A 15,408-nucleotide genomic window follows, 5' to 3' on the forward strand; every position below is an offset into this window, starting at 1 on the left:
GACAAACTTGTGTGGTGAAACAGGGCATGGAGTTCCAAGATGAGGGAGGACATTTTTTGCAGAATGCAAACATGTCCCTTGTAAGAACTGAAAAAGTACAAGAAAATTCAACAAAAGAGTGTCCTGATTCCATGAAATGCAATCTTTGTGGAAAATATAAAATCACACATTTAGGACCAATCTTCATTCTTATGTAAGCAGAGATAGAACATGCTTATTGGAATAATCTCAAGCAACACACAAAAGGACAACATGGTGGACTTCATCATTTTGACAGCTGCAGCAATACCCTGCAAACAGTTCTTATTCCTGACTAAAGGTGACACCTGGCAATAGCTAAGAATGAACTAAAAACAGAAAAACGAGAATAAAACATTTTCATTAAGCAGGACTAACATTAAAAATGGGATAGTTTCCAATAAAAGTACCTACACGGGTGTGCTTTTTTGTCCAATGACTTCACCTGGGGAAGCGAAGCTCAATGTATCATTAATAAACACTCCTAGGTATTTATAAGTACTCTCAGGATTTCATGTTAAAGGACTTTTACTCTGGAAAGCATCAGAAACTGAACAGCTTCACAGAACATTTTTTTTGTCCTTTACTTTTTATTTGGAGGAACAAGATTCAATAACACTTTTTTTCTTCTTTTACTTTGGTAAAAAAAAAAAAAAGTAGCTAGCTAACACTCTTTTTGGTACATCATTTTAAAAAAACCCTTCAAATGATAGTATATATATATATATATATATATATATATATATATATATATATATATATATATATATATATATATATATATATATATATATATATATATATATATATATATATATATATATATATATATATATATATATATATATATATATACATACGTGTGCGTGTGTGCGTGCTATATATATAATTATCGTTATATTGTAAGTATTAAACCACACCTCCTTAGGTTATATCATGATATTTAGTGCCAAGTCATCTTTCATTTGTATCCGCCTACTAACGCGCTATTGGCTCTGAATTTTCTGACGCACCTACGCCGGTAGTGGTTAACAAAGTAAAGTACTTCTGCGCCTTGCAGTGTGTTGTCATCTCTGGTCAAACTGGTTCTGTCCCAGTCCTCAGGAACGCCATGGCCACTGAAAAATGTTTCGCTAAAGGTAAGACACGTCCAGACAAGTCAACATAGGGACCATTTCTTGCGTTCTGTCAGCTTGCTAAACTTTGTACCGCGGAGGGTCCTCCCTTTGTTTTCTCCTAGAATTCGTTTCCTTATTTTAACCAACCTTGAAGTGCTGATCTCATTGACATTCTCAGGCAGAAATAATGATGGGAATAAATCTGCAAAGTCATTGTGGTCTCTGTTATATGACCTCTTCCTTCCAGCTTGGAAACAATCCGTTACATAAGCATTTCTTCACCAGTTTGAGCTGCAGGGTTTTTCTCATTAGCGCGCCATAATTTCTTGGTATCAAAGTTTTTAATATGAAATGAATGTGTTGGTAAATGGCATTTTTAAGCGGTCAAATGAATAAATTCTGGCTATAGCTAGAGTAAAAGTTTGTTTTAGCATTTTCTGAGATACCGACGCTATAGTGTGACGAAGCAGAAATCTGAAAGTGGGGGAATACTTTTTCAAAACACAAGTTATAGAAGATCATTTCAAAAGTTCTCTGACGATTATAAGTGTATTTGTGTAGTTTGTCACTATAATACGTCTTCTCATTTATGTCTTAGGTGTAATATGCTCTACAAAAAGCCAGATTGTTGATTCAGGTCTATTCACATCCCATTAAGATATTTATTTTAGTTTACCTCAACTTGACCTGATTTTCATCCTTTGTCTTTATTTTTTATTTTTTCATATATTTTGAATTAGATTTTTCAGTTGAAATGTTGATGTGAAAGATAAGGAAATGACTGAAAATTTAAAGAAAAACATATTTTTAAATATTACATAATCAGAACAGTATACACATTTGTTGTTTGTCTTGTTGCATTTTGTCATGAAAAAGTAACCTTTTTGCATTTGACCTTAGGAAGCCCTGCACCTGACCCTGTTCCCAAAGGTCGGCTGCGTCTCTACAGCATGAGATTCTGCCCTTTTGCTCAAAGGACCAGATTAGCGCTGAATGCCAAAGGAATCAAGTAAAAATAAATTTTAAAAAAACTTTTTTTTTTCCCATTAATGAACTTATTTTCTCACTGCCTGAATAACTCGATTTTGTTTTGTATGTAAGATATGACACCATCAACATCAATTTGAAAGAGAAACCGGAGTGGTTTCTTGAAAAGAACCCTCTCGGTCTTGTGCCTGCGCTGGAGACATCTGCTGGTGAAGTTATATACGAGTCTTCCATCACCTGCGAGTATCTGGATGAAGCGTATCCTGAGAAAAAGCTTCTTCCATCCTCTCCTTTTGGAAAAGCCCAACAAAGAATGCTGCTGGAGCATTTTTCCAAGGTAAAGTCCATGCAAAATTTGTATTAAAACCTTTAGCTTTTGATTATGGCTGGTTTTGTTTAGTAACCAAAGAAATGCTGCTACTTTTTTTAAATTTTATTTAGGTAATACCTTACTTCTACAAGATCCCTTCAGCAAAGAGGAATGGAGAGGATGTCTCTAAACAGGAAGTTGAGCTGAAAGAGAAATTTGCTAAATTGAATGAGGTGGGTCAAATACGTAATGGGATATTTTTCTCCTTTTTTCACCTTCAAGCTTAAATTAAGTACTTTGGTCTGCAAATTAGTGTGCTATACTTGACACAACACTGATGATGGTGATTGATTTTCAGCACTTGGAGAAGAAAAAGACAAAGTTCTTTGAAGGTGACGCCATCACAATGATCGACTACATGATGTGGCCATTTTTTGAGAGGATTGAGGTCTTGGAGCTGAAGCAGTGAGTAACACTTATAAACCATGTAATAAATATGTAATTTTATTTATGGAAAGTACTCATTGAATAGGTACAAATGTGTGCAAAAGAAAGAGAAGTAAAACGTTATCATTTATGGTAAAAAGTATAGAAAAATATAACAAAAGCAGAGTACTTTGTTTTGAAGTCATTTACTTATTGGTCAGTGCAGTAATGTTTAAGTACAGTATTTAAAAAAAAAAAAAAAAACATTATGTGATTGGCTATTAACTGCAGTCATCAGTTTTTAGCAAAAAAACAAACAAAAAAAAAACTGTGCTTGTGAAATGTTCTTCTGTGCATCATTTTATTTCCTTCGTCTTGTCAGCTGCCTGGATCACACTCCTGAGCTGAAGAAGTGGACTGAGCGCATGCTGGAGGATCCAGCTGTTAAAGCCACCATGTTCAACATAGACACCTACAAAGCCTTCTACAAGAGCGTTGCCGAGGGGAAACCCGACTATGACCTTGGCCTGTAACACAAACAGCTGCTCATCCGTCCATTTATATTCAGTACCACAAATCAGCTTTGTTATCAAACTGTCCACTGAACGTTCTCTGTGCTTGATATGTTGGCTGTATTTCTTGGAGATAATTGTCGCAACGTAAAAGAATTTGTATCCCTTTAACTGAATGAGCTTCTGATCAGCCATGTCAAAATTTTGCACTTTTTTATAAATAAAAATTATACAGTTTCAGTCTCTGATTAAAATTCTTTTTTCTATGTTTACTAAAAATACGTTGTAGATATCAGACACAAACAATACTTTAAAAAAAATTTCCTACACTTTAAGTATCAGCTGCCTTTGGATTGAGTGGGGTTAGGAGTAACAAGGTTCTTGTTAGCTTGTTAAACAGTTCACTCTCTGAAAATGTAATGGTCATCTTCATGACTAAAAAGAGATACAATCACAAAACCACTTAGGAACACTTTATGCAACTACAATTTTTATGTTAGTACATACACTGATAAATAAAGAAGCTAAGAGTGTCCTGCACCCCTTTTGTTGAAAAGATCTTTCTGCAAAATACTGCATATATTTTCCAACATGTAACTTATCACAACTGCACGACACTTAAATGTTGCAGTTAAGCCTAAAATTAGTCATACCATGTGACAAATTTCAATTTATAATTACTTCATTCCACCAATGAATTGATTTCTTACAATAAATGAGACTGGCATTTCTCAAATGCCAGTTAAACATTGTGAAGGGAATATCAGTTTTGATAACATTTCGTTTTCTAAAAAATTTTTTACATCCTTTATAATAAAAATAGCTTAATTACAACAATCAAATCCTAAAAGTTGACCAGCTTTTTGCATGCTTCCACTGGTATTTGTGAGGATTTATCTTTAGAGATGAGCTCAGGTCTTTGAGGTTGGAAGGAACATCGTCATGGAATGAAGAGATTCAATCCAAAATCTGCCAGAGGTATGAATCATTTTTTGACTTAAGTGTAGGTAAAAAGTGGAGAATCAGTCACCCACTATTTTATCGGCAAATATTCTGTGCTTGCTCTCGGGCTCAGTCGCCCTGGGTGGTGAGCCATATCTAAGTGTGTCTCTGCTTACAAGATGTCAACATCCATTGGATAAGTAAGGTGTATACTCTTCTATAAGAACAGGTGCATTTCTCAACATCTCTTGGAAGTGCCTAACGGTGGCTGCATAAAGCTCCCTCCTCAGCACCAATGACCTGAACAGATTGATGGGTTCTGCTTTGCGGAATCTCTCAGGAACCCGAATGTCCCGAGGCACTTTCCTGTTCCCAATCAGAGCGTGGTACAGTCTCTTCTCCAGCAAACTCCTCTGCAAGAAGCTGAACACATCCTGAAGCCTACGCTCCAAACTGGCTGCTCCCCATGCAGAAGTCTTGGTGTTAAGTAGCAAGTGCACCATGGCGGTCTTGAAGTGGTAGCTAGTGAGCGCAGATTCTCCTGTCAGACTTAACTGCTTTCTGTGCAGGAAAGTAGCGACCTGAAGGCAGTGCAAGTGGCAAGAATTTTGTGGTAGTCGCTTAGCTAAATACTTCAGCAAATTTCTCTCGCAGACAGCTAAGGAGAGAGGCCAGTATGGGTCTGGGAAACCGTTGTGATCTGACGGAAAGTGCGAGACAAAATAAGCGTTCGTGTCTTCCAGCTGGACCACGGGGATGAGGTTCAGTACGATGACTTTTCCAGAACGGAATCGGATCTTCAGAGCACCAGCAGCATCCAGGCTCCGAAAAGTGACCTCAAAGTCGTATTTGTGGGAGATTCCGGCCCACGCTTTGGTGACAGCGATCTGAAACCACCGCATGACTCGATCTTTGGCTAAGAAATGTGTGCCATAGGAGCACAGGAGTTCATCTGGGCTGCGGTTCACTTTGACCACCTTGTTCTTATTGTGCAACAGACAAAGCATGTCCTCCCCAAGGTTGGCAGAACCACATAGGCAGGCTTCTTCATCCTCCCCAAACATGGTCACCTTTATGGTGCCACAACACTGCATATCTGGTGGAATGTCACTAGAGGAGCTACACCACAGATGGTACTGGAAAGAGTGAGGATCAGGTGGTGAGAAAGGCACTAAAAGGTCACACATCAGAGGCTGGCACAGCTTCCAAGACTCAAACATGCTTCCTATGCCAATGAAATCACCAACCTCCATGTCCACCTCCCTGTCACACATGCTCCGGAGCGACTCTAGCAGGTCGTCAGCAAAACCCTCCACAAACTCCCTCACCTTCCAGTTTTCATGGGACGAGGTGTAGGTGCATTTATTGCAGAAGTTCCTCAGGGCATTCTTATCCATCTTCCTGGGTGGGGCGGATACGGTCTCAGATATTACATCTTCGTCCTCAACTGGATGAATTTCATCTTCTGCAATATCTGCTCTGCACATCTCGATGGCAAGGAATACGACGAAAGACACAGCGCTCCAAAAGTACCAACTGAAACCTTGATCCGATGGGATCTCCTCTAGCTCGGAGTCCAGCTGCGCAAGTTCTTTTTCCAGCCTGGCATGCTCCATCTCCAGCATCTCTTCGTGCTCCCGCATCCGAGCCACCAGATCCTCATCTTGCTCCGGCAGCGTGGTGTTTTCATGGGGGAAGAGTAACGGGTGATTCAGTATGGCTGCGGCCACCACCATGCAGACGCGTGCAATGGTTCCCTGCATCTTGAATTAGCAGTTTAACACATCCGATCAGGCACCAAACAGACATCGAGCCAGCTGTATTTCACATCCTGAAACAGAAACAGAAATATTCCTTTCAGTAAAAGTTCACATGAATATAAGACAATACAAATTTATTTCTAGGAAGCTCTCCACCCACTGCAGGAAGACAGACTGTACGACTAAAAACAGATGCTGTGTGCTGAGTGACGCACTCATCCACCATCACGCTGGGCTAGAGTGGGGTAGAAAGATTAAACCTTTCAGGAAATGTCACCCCCTCAAAACTGCATTTACTCCCTTCTTGTAAACATCCACATTGATAGTTTATCGTTTCAATTTCTACTGTACAGAAAAGAGGATATTACATAAGCCCAAAAGCTTAATATAAGCCACCCCTAAGATATCATGTTACACAAGAGCATAATGTTCAAAATACCCTTGTTAAGCAAATAAATTAACATTAACTTGCAGACAAAGTCCCTGCAGGTATCTCCTAGAAGGAATTGTCCAATCTCACATCCCCATAACGTCATAAAGGGATAACATTTTATCTTGACACTTCCTTTGGTGCACTAGAAAAGGGAAGTGAACGTATTATGAGTTCACTTGAACACCACGAGTTGTTTCTTGTTGGCCCGAGGCATTAAAACGGCAGCAGTAATGGCGTATGTATGTGAAGCCATAGAAACCCAGGAGGTTTTCCTATGACTTACTCACCAGAAATATTACCAACACAGTGAATCTGACAAGAAACCCCAAATGAAGCGCATATTAGATAAACTTTGTTTAGCCACTCTTACAAAAACATACCACAAAAAAAATAAGTTTAGCTGCGTATCTCTCATAAGGCATAAATTGTACATGACTTATCGCAACGGAACAATGCGGGCTGCTTTGACCAACCTGTAAAGAAGCAGAATTAAAAAAAAAGAAAGAAAAAAGCTGATTCTTTGGGCGGGTGGGAGGGGGTTATATTTTTAGAAACCTTCTCATGCATCCTTGGTTGTTTCTTCCGGGGAGAGGAGAGTAGAACTAGAATTTAAAACATTTGGACATGCGCCTCTCATTAACTCTAAACAGACCTTCTTGTCCCTGCTGAAGAAAAGCACCCCAATTGTATGAGGCTGCCACCACCATGTTTTACCATGAGCATGGTGTGGTGTGGGTGACAGATGCAGTTTACTTCTATCACATTTAGCAGTTTGCATAAAAGCCATACATTTCACCAGAGAAGCTTTTAATACATGCGTCTCTTAAAGGGCCAGTTGCTAACTACAAAATGACTTCATAGATCATTTTTTTCTGTTCACTCTCTCATAAAGGTCAGACTCATGGAGGACTAAACTAATTGTCTTCCTACCAAAAGGGCCTGCTGTCAGTTTGCTAAATGATGCTCTTTTTGCCCAACTAATGACTTTAAGTAGATAACCATATCATACATGTTTGCAGTTGTGTGTCATATGCTTTCTTTACTGAAGCATGTTCTGTCAAATATTAAAAGTTTGGGATTTTATACCCAGACTCTATCTGGTGTTTGTGTTTGTGTTGTGTTTGGTGTGTCTCTTCTCCAGTTTTTTTTTTTTTAGCAAACCTCAAAACTTCACAGGCGAGCTGTATTTATACTGATATTAAACAAAGGTGGGTTCTATTCGCTAATTATGAGTAAATACAAATGCATGCCACAGCATCAAACGTTTTATGATGGGGTGCTAATTCCCTCTGGGGGCTTTAAACCAGAACATTTTTTCTCACCAATACAGGAAACACTGTGTTAAAAACAAGTGGCTAAATATACACATGTAGGTCTTTGTTTATCCTCACTTGACCGAGGTTAAATGTTTGCAAAGTGAGGCAGGCTCTGCATGATGTGACCAATTAAAACAAAAACAGCAGGAATTCTACTGCATATTTATTTCTATAGATGTAGCTTTACTAAAGTTAATAAATTGGCTTCAATTATTATGTAATGTAATCATGTAGCTATAATTACGCTTTAGAGGACGTTTGTGAAATATCACAGGAAATGAGTTTTTCCAGAAAGACGTAACGAAACGATGCAAGTTCAGTGACGTAATTGTGGCAGTTAGCGGCTCCGCCTTTGTTGCCTTAGCAACTAAATAGAAAGCTAAATGTGGCGGGTAGACAAACATTTTTCCAGACCAAATGAGTCACAGAGAGCCTGAACGGCGAACAAATGAACCTTTGTGCCCCCAGAAACTGTAAATGGAGTTTTACAACAACAGAGGACAACTGGAATGCTCCCGGGAAAAGGTCTTTCGTAATTTGGACAACATGTTTCAGCATCCCCACACTGACTTTCAGTCAAAGTAAAGGTTTTAGAGAAGCCAACATGCTTATCCAAAACGGAGTCGTCAAACCTACCTGCGCGCCCTTCTCGTGGAAGTTCATGTTGATAAAGTCCATCCGGTAAAAGCAGCAGCCTCCATGCGAACAACTCGGGGACAGTTTCTCTCACTCAGCCTCCTCTTCTCAACATTTCCTGGCTGCGCGCTCCACCCATGTTAAAAAAAGACCGCCCAGATTTCACAGCTGCGCCCCAAACTCGGGGTTTCTGAGCAATGACAAGACTACTTTGAATCCGCAAATTATTCAGTAGGCCTAACGGCGCACAAGTGCAACAGTAGGTACTTTAAAATTAGCCTCAGTAGCTACATTTTGCTTCATATTTTCGTACTCATGTATTTTGTTGCAGCACCACGTTACCCCAATATCCAAAAAATATTGTCCTCTGATTTAACTTTTTGCTGGCTAAAATATGTGAACTTAGTGGTTACAAATTTTAAAATCATATGACCTTTAGTTAACCATGTGATCTACAGAAACGTAAACCAAAACATATATACAAAGATTAGTTTGTGGTTGTTTTACTGAAAATTAAATGTCTCTGTGAACCACAAGGTGGAGCTTCAGCACTGGATAAAATGAAATAAAAGGTCAGGAGGTAAGATAAAGGAACGTATCTCTACCCAGGTGGTCAGGAGCACCACAGGGCTCAGTACTCCCACCATTCCTTTTCACTCTGTACATCTCAGACTTTCTGACCATGTCAGAGTGTTGTCATCTGGAGAAACGTTTGGATGACTATGCAGTTGCTGTACTGGAAACTGGGTGCAAAATCAAATCAAATTTTATTTGCATAGCACATTTCAGCAGCAAGGCATTTCAACGTGCTAGCAGGAAGCTAGTAATTTTTTTGTGGCATGGTGTAGCAACAATCATGTAATATTTAATGTGGGGGGAAAAAAGTAAGAGTCATGTACAGCAATAGTCATATGCAAAAAAATCACACATTTAAGCTGAGATAACAAGACTTCTAGTCTGAACAAGTGCCTTTGAACTTTGTCAAATGTTGTGTATCGATTGTATGCCACTCCATGCTTTCCAAAGAGAAATTTGTAATTTAGTAGCATCACATTCAACTTTTATAGTAGTCACCTTCTCAGAGCTGTAATATTCTGCCACAAAACACAACTAATCTTTTAATCCCTTGTCCTTTTTTTCCCATTTTGTTAAGCAAAATATTACCATTGATGCTCGATGTCCACATGAATTAGTTTTTTTCCCCCCATTATTTAAGTGGGTTTGAGATTTTCAACATCTTTAAGAGAAAATCTAAAAAAAAAAACAATTATGTCCAGAAATTAAAGAGCAATAACTTTACAAAGGAAGATCACATTTGTATTGAGTGTGCTGCATCAAAGAGTACAGAAAGATGAAATAAAACTCAATCAACAATGTCAGATCATCATATGTTGAATCTTTTAAAGACAAGTTAAATAACACATGCTATAACTGCTTAGTATTTTTTGACCTCTTACATACTTGAAGCCGTTTTTATTCATTCAGTGCATACAGAATAAACCTGTTGGAAAATTACAAATTTAACGGAAAGTCAGCAGAAGGAACTTAAAAAGAAAAAGCAAAAAACACAATAAAGCACAATTTTCCCAGCAGCTGGACCAGCATTTAGATCATGATAGTCCATTCACTAAATTTAAAAAGTTTTTAAAAGTCCATATAAAGATTAATTTTATTTATTTATTTTTTTTAAAAAGAAAGCACATTCTAATCTTGAAAGGTCATAAACATTTTTGATTGTGCAAAAATAATCCATGCATCCATCCATTTTATTAACAGCATAAAAGTTTAAACATATTTAGGCAGAACTACATTGTGTGGGAGAGTCGATCGGATAGAGTTTCTCTTTGATTTTGTCCGCCTTGGTGTTTTTCCTCATTTTCCGCAGGGTCGTGATGAGCTCTACTGACGCAGGCCTGCCCTTCCGCTCCACCCATTTACTGAGTAGTTCTTGGGTCCACATTTCACTATCATTGGGGTGGCTGAGTTTCACATTCTCAATGGAATTTGCCATCTGACAACCGAGTGCAATTTGTCTCATATCCTTCCAGCCGATTATTTCTGCCAATTCCACAATGTGCGGCCCCATCTCCACTGGGATGAAAAGACAGGGAACATTTGACTCGGGGCAACCAAGGAAAACACACACCACAGCTTTATTGATCATTTAGAGACATATTCTATCTCACCTGGAAGAAGTGGGTTATTCTGTGAAGCACAGAGAGATAATTAGTTTTTATTTAGCGTTCATCTACAGAATCATTTGGCTATTCCACAAAACTATCACACAATCACAGTAGTAGTGAGGACAACAAACCTGTCCCTCCTACATATAGGGTCAGCTTGTTTAAGGTTAAAGAGACAGATTTTTAAAACTTTATCTTCTAGGTGAATCTAGAAAACACGACAAAACAGTATCTTAAAATATAAAAGTGGCTAAGTTAATGAACTTACCTCAGGGACAGGGGAATTTGATGTGTCACGTTTAAAAAAGCCTTTAGAAATGGTTAAAATAAAAAAAGAAAGAAAGAAAGAAAAAGAGTTTGTTATTGTAGCTAATTAATGAATTGAATTATTATTATTATATAAGATAAACCAAACGAATATCTGGTATACATGTACTGAGTGTTGTGTTCGCTTACCCAGAATTTTCTTCCTGAACACTATTCCAAGAGCAGCAAGAAAAACCAAAACTGCAATCACAATGCCAGCGACCGCACCACCCGATAAACCTTCAAAGGAAAACATAACGCTTTTATCATAAGCTCTTCCACAACGTTCCTATTCATAAATGAAGTCAAAGTAAATTTTATGAACCAATCTGAATGTGTTATTGTGAAATAAATTCAACAATAGCTCACCTCCACTTTCCTCGTTGCAAACTGCATCACTGGTGGCTGTGCAGTGCTCTTTAACGCCGCTGGAAGAACATCTTAAAGTAAAGAGTAGACCAGGTCAGTTTTAATCTAAATATAATGCTTTCAAAATTACGCTCTTACAATGTTCTTCAAATAATAAAAACCATGTCAATTTCCTTGCCTTTTCCAAATATCTTCAAAGCCATCAGAAGATTTGAACTCCAGAGCCTGGACTTAATTTATGTGTACACTAGGCATGGTTACTGAGGAGTGAGGGATACTAATACTAATGTTTCAATAAATAATAATAGTAAAAAAAAAAAAATCCTAATCTTGTGGTTTGAATTCCTTTAGATGATAATAATAAAATGCTGAGATAAGTGACATTTCCTCTGACTTTCTAAAACAGAAAGTGGTCAACCACATGTTTCTGTGCACTACATAAAAAAAAAATAAATTACATATTATTGCGTTGCATAATATAAAATATTTTCCATACAAACGTCCAACTAAATGTTTACATGCATTTAAAAATATGTTTATAATTATTTACCATCACAATTTCAAGTTGAATGGTTATTTATTGGAGTCCTGTACTTTTACTTGCAGTTTAGAACGTTCAATAAACATACTAAATTACAAAAATTAAATCCGGAGGAGCTGGGCCTCCCTTCTGAAGCTGCTACCCCCACGACCCGACCCTGGATAAGCGGAAGAAATTGGATGTATGGATGGATGGATGGATGGATAAATCCAATGAGTCAGGGTTCATTTTCTGAACTATATTTCATCAGAAAAGTCTTAAAAAAAAATGTGGAAAAAAAACTCTGAAAAGTCAGAAAAGTCTAACAAGATCTAACAAGAAACTTAATAAAAAACAATGTTCTATAAATGGTTGAGCACAAAGATCCGACAGAAGCAAGCTTACCTTGTACAGGGATGGCATATTTTACAGGTTCCTACTGCAGTATTGCAGTAGTGACCTTTCTTACATCTACACGTTCTGTCTTTGATAGTGGTGCAGGCTTCTTCTTGCTCTAAATTAGCTGAAAGAGCAAAACAAAGCTGTAACTGATAGGAGAACTTTTCACACATATCACCCCCCGTGCTCAAAATAGACTCAATGCTCTGGTTCAACTGCATTTTTTTTTTGTTTACTCCAATCTTTTCTGAAAAGCAGCTCATTCTTCTTTCATATATCACTGAAACATTAACTGTATAACAAATAATTCTGCAAGTACAATGTGCAAAAATATGAAAATCAAGGTACTCAAGACATTCAGTGCTTGTTGATATTACAAAGCTATCCTGGTTCCATTTCAAAAAATGCATTAGGAAACATAAATAGATCTGAGACTTTTTATAGGATACATATCTAATTAAAACTAGAGTGAGAACAAGTCCTTAAAATACTGGCTTGCTTACAAATTTTTTTTTACTTTTCCTGAAAGCAAAACAAGCCACAGTAATTAAAAAAAAAAAAAAATAATTGAATTTGACATCTTGGTGTGGGCCACCATGGTACACCCTATGCAATCCTGCAAAGACTAGCTGGCGCAGGAAAAGGGGATGACAGTGCAGACTTCATCAGTTAGTCTGCACTGTTCAGTTAGTCAGATAGTCTGAGACAATCGACAAGTAAAGCCCTCCTGCTAGGATTTTACCGTTTTCTGGACCGCAGGATGTGCAGATTTCACAGGACTCCTTAGAATTGGGTTCACTGTTATAAGTCCCATTTTCACAGTACACACATTTTCCATCGTTTGCAGATTTAGTGCAGTGCTCTTCCACTCGCTGACCTGCAATTTAAACAAACAGGAATCGGAGAGTAAAGAAACAAACTCTGGTGAAGGGTAAGCGGTCGTACTAAATTTGATTTAAGAGTAAAGAGGGAAGGGGAGTGAATAGGGATGTGAATACAAATACACGTCACACTTCTCAGGTTTTGATGTGTAAAACATTTACAAAATCTTTTGTAATTTTTTTCTTTTCCTTCACATAATTTTTTGTTGTTGTTTTTCATTTTTATGTACACAGTGGCAGGTTTTGTAAACAACCATCCTCCACTGCCAAGAGCAAAGTGCTGATCTGAATGAGGCGGCTGTTAATAGCAATTCAATATTTGGAAGCGTAGCCAACACGGACAACACGGCTTTGTTCACTTCCTCTGCTGCTACTGCTAAAGCAACAGGCTGACTACAATTCTAAAAGAGAGCAGAAAAATCCACGTAATTGTTTACAACTCCTTCTGTTCGCTGATTGGCCCAGTAAAAAAAAAAAAAAAAAAAAAAAATCTACCAGAGACAATCCTAGTCAAGGGGAGAAAACCCACACTGTGCAGGAAGCAAGATTTTATTTTTTTTTTAGAGGAATTACACAGGAAGGCAATGGGCAGCCTGTGGGGCTCCTAATCCCACATCAGCAGGGTAAATATTTGTTTGTTTTTGGGAGATGTTACCCCAACGCTTTACCACCCTGGGCAGAAAGCCATAATTTCCAGATATTCAAAAAATAACTTTTTTTTAAATAAAACTTACCAGCTGCACATTTACAGCAGTTTATGCCTAGATGCTCGTAAGTGCCATCTTGACATCCCTGCCTTTTTACACGAAGCTTTTCTTGAGAAGAGTGTCGGACGTTTAGTTCGGTAGAAACTGGGGAAACAGCACTGAAAAAGAAAGTAAACCCCGTCATTCATTTCTTTTCTGTTCACACCTTAAAACAAATAGTTCAAACAAATTTTGCATTATTGTAATGTAGCTTGATTGAATACGGCCCTATTTACCAACAGGTTACAAGAAAAACCAAATTTAAGACTCGAGTGTTGCGGCGAACACCTTTTGTTTTCTTCTTCTTCTTCACTGTGGATCGACGAACCACACCTTTTCTCAAACACAGATAAATGAAACAGCTCGTTTCTTTAAAATGTCAGTTTCTCGGTTCTCTCCTCTATGAAAAAAGCCCATTCTTTTCCAAATTGTAATCGCAATTATAACTTACTCAACCCTATACAGGCTTTAAATCAAGTTATGGTGATAACAACCTCGCAATGTCACCGAGCACACGCACGCCGCAAGTAATTAAAAACATTTAACGAGTCCACAAAACCACAGACTGTGTGTAAAAATGTCGCTTTACTTACTTTGGAAAAAAGAAAACACAAAATAAAAGGAGACCCTCGGAGAACTTGCGTGAGGACACCATTGTTTTTCTACGCTTACACACGCAACTGAACGTAAGCTTCCGTGTTTCGTCATGTTTTACCCCCTTACTTTCATTTTCTATTGGCAGCCCATCCTTTTTAAAAATTAAGCTTAGTTTTTTAAAACGTTATTTTTTTTCTTTGTATCTTATGACAACATAGACATTTACTGATTACATTTTACATTTATTTATTTTCTTTTTGTAAATGTAAAGTGTTTCGGTTAAAAACTTGCTCGTTTTGCGATTCTGAGAATTGTTTCTATGATAATTAACAGTGAGTAACAGTGAGTCGAGGTGTTTTTGGGAAGTCCCAAACAAACACACCAAGAGCCAGGGTTTTCCCAAGAATTCAAATTGAATGCCCGTATCCTCAAATTAAAAAAGCCTGTTCAAGATTAGATGTGGGCCTATGCGTTTTCTAAAAGAAAATGTATCAGATAAAGTTGTAATGTAATCTCTAGGGTGAGCTTGAACTGACAAATTAGTTTGTGAAAACAACTTTATTTTACATCCAACACATTCATTGTCTAATGATGCGCTGACCTTTTACCTTAAAACACATAAATGTGTTTAAAATCTATATTTTATGTAATATATTGCGTAATCAGATGAGAAATGATCGCTTTGTTGTGTAACAAAGTAATTAAGTGCAGTTCCGACGTCTTCAAACGCTACATCCCATTTCCACCACTAGGTGGTGCTGTTGCGCTTTGGTGTCATGGCTGCAGGAAAGGCGGTAGAATTTAAAAACTCACATGGATTAAAACCAGATTATTTCTCTTGTGAAGCTTTGCAGCTTTGAACATGTTGAAATACTAACGGATTGTTGCGCTGCTGTGAAAACACGACAGTTCAGAGTAATCATGGCTCTTTTTTTTTCTTTTTGGATTA

The 15,408-nt window shown here is 37.8% G+C and overlaps 3 protein-coding genes across 3 annotated transcripts; 1 reads left to right on the top strand and 2 right to left on the bottom strand.

Moving 5' to 3' along the window:
• The first annotated feature begins 1,017 nt into the window (after positions 1-1,017).
• Positions 1,018-3,611, top strand: LOC122842972 (glutathione S-transferase omega-1-like). The gene is made up of 6 exons (XM_044137318.1): positions 1,018-1,157; positions 2,037-2,145; positions 2,238-2,460; positions 2,565-2,666; positions 2,792-2,898; positions 3,242-3,611. The coding sequence occupies exons 1-6, from the start codon at positions 1,130-1,132 to the stop codon at positions 3,390-3,392; spliced, it is 720 nt and encodes a 239-aa protein (XP_043993253.1). The 5' UTR covers positions 1,018-1,129; the 3' UTR covers positions 3,393-3,611.
• A 218-nt stretch (positions 3,612-3,829) lies between these two features.
• LOC122842971 (inositol 1,4,5-trisphosphate receptor interacting protein) lies at positions 3,830-8,665 on the bottom strand. Its single transcript, XM_044137317.1, has 2 exons — positions 8,459-8,665; positions 3,830-6,144 (listed from the first exon to the last, which is right to left on the bottom strand). The coding sequence occupies exon 2, from the start codon at positions 6,074-6,076 to the stop codon at positions 4,496-4,498; it is 1,581 nt and encodes a 526-aa protein (XP_043993252.1). The 5' UTR covers positions 6,077-6,144; positions 8,459-8,665; the 3' UTR covers positions 3,830-4,495.
• Positions 8,666-9,828: 1,163 nt separating this feature from the next.
• Positions 9,829-14,586, bottom strand: fas (Fas cell surface death receptor). Its single transcript, XM_044137319.1, has 9 exons — positions 14,456-14,586; positions 13,851-13,981; positions 12,978-13,112; positions 12,242-12,359; positions 11,317-11,387; positions 11,098-11,187; positions 10,910-10,950; positions 10,645-10,663; positions 9,829-10,549 (listed from the first exon to the last, which is right to left on the bottom strand). Exons 1-9 carry the CDS (start codon positions 14,515-14,517, stop codon positions 10,254-10,256), a joined length of 963 nt encoding a protein of 320 aa, XP_043993254.1. The 5' UTR covers positions 14,518-14,586; the 3' UTR covers positions 9,829-10,253.
• Positions 14,587-15,408: the final 822 nt, after the last annotated feature.

The sequence above is a fragment of the Gambusia affinis genome, linkage group LG13 (assembly GCF_019740435.1).
Source record: "Gambusia affinis linkage group LG13, SWU_Gaff_1.0, whole genome shotgun sequence".
In the NCBI taxonomy this organism is placed as follows: Eukaryota; Metazoa; Chordata; class Actinopteri; order Cyprinodontiformes; family Poeciliidae; genus Gambusia; species Gambusia affinis.

What these genes read in the sequence shown, in the direction of transcription:
- LOC122842972 (XM_044137318.1), top strand. Translation starts at nt 1,130, where the DNA reads ATGGCCACTGAAAAATGTTTCGCTAAAG. An exon ending in TGCTGGAGCATTTTTCCAAG is followed by an intron (nt 2,461 to 2,564) that starts GTAAAGTCCATG and finishes AATTTTATTTAG; the next exon opens with GTAATACCTTACTTCTACAA. An exon ending in GAGGTCTTGGAGCTGAAGCA is followed by an intron (nt 2,899 to 3,241) that starts GTGAGTAACACT and finishes TCGTCTTGTCAG; the next exon opens with CTGCCTGGATCACACTCCTG.
- LOC122842971 (XM_044137317.1), bottom strand. Translation starts at nt 6,076, where the DNA reads ATGCAGGGAACCATTGCACGCGTCTGCATGGTGGTGGCCGCAGCCATA.
- fas (XM_044137319.1), bottom strand. Translation starts at nt 14,517, where the DNA reads ATGGTGTCCTCACGCAAGTTCTCCGAGGGTCTCCTTTTATTTTGTGTT. An exon ending in TGTGTTTTCTTTTTTCCAAA is followed by an intron (nt 13,982 to 14,455) that starts GTAAGTAAAGCG and finishes TTTCTTTTTCAG; the next exon opens with TGCTGTTTCCCCAGTTTCTA. An exon ending in GTTCAGGAAGAAAATTCTGG is followed by an intron (nt 10,951 to 11,097) that starts GTAAGCGAACAC and finishes CCATTTCTAAAG; the next exon opens with GCTTTTTTAAACGTGACACA.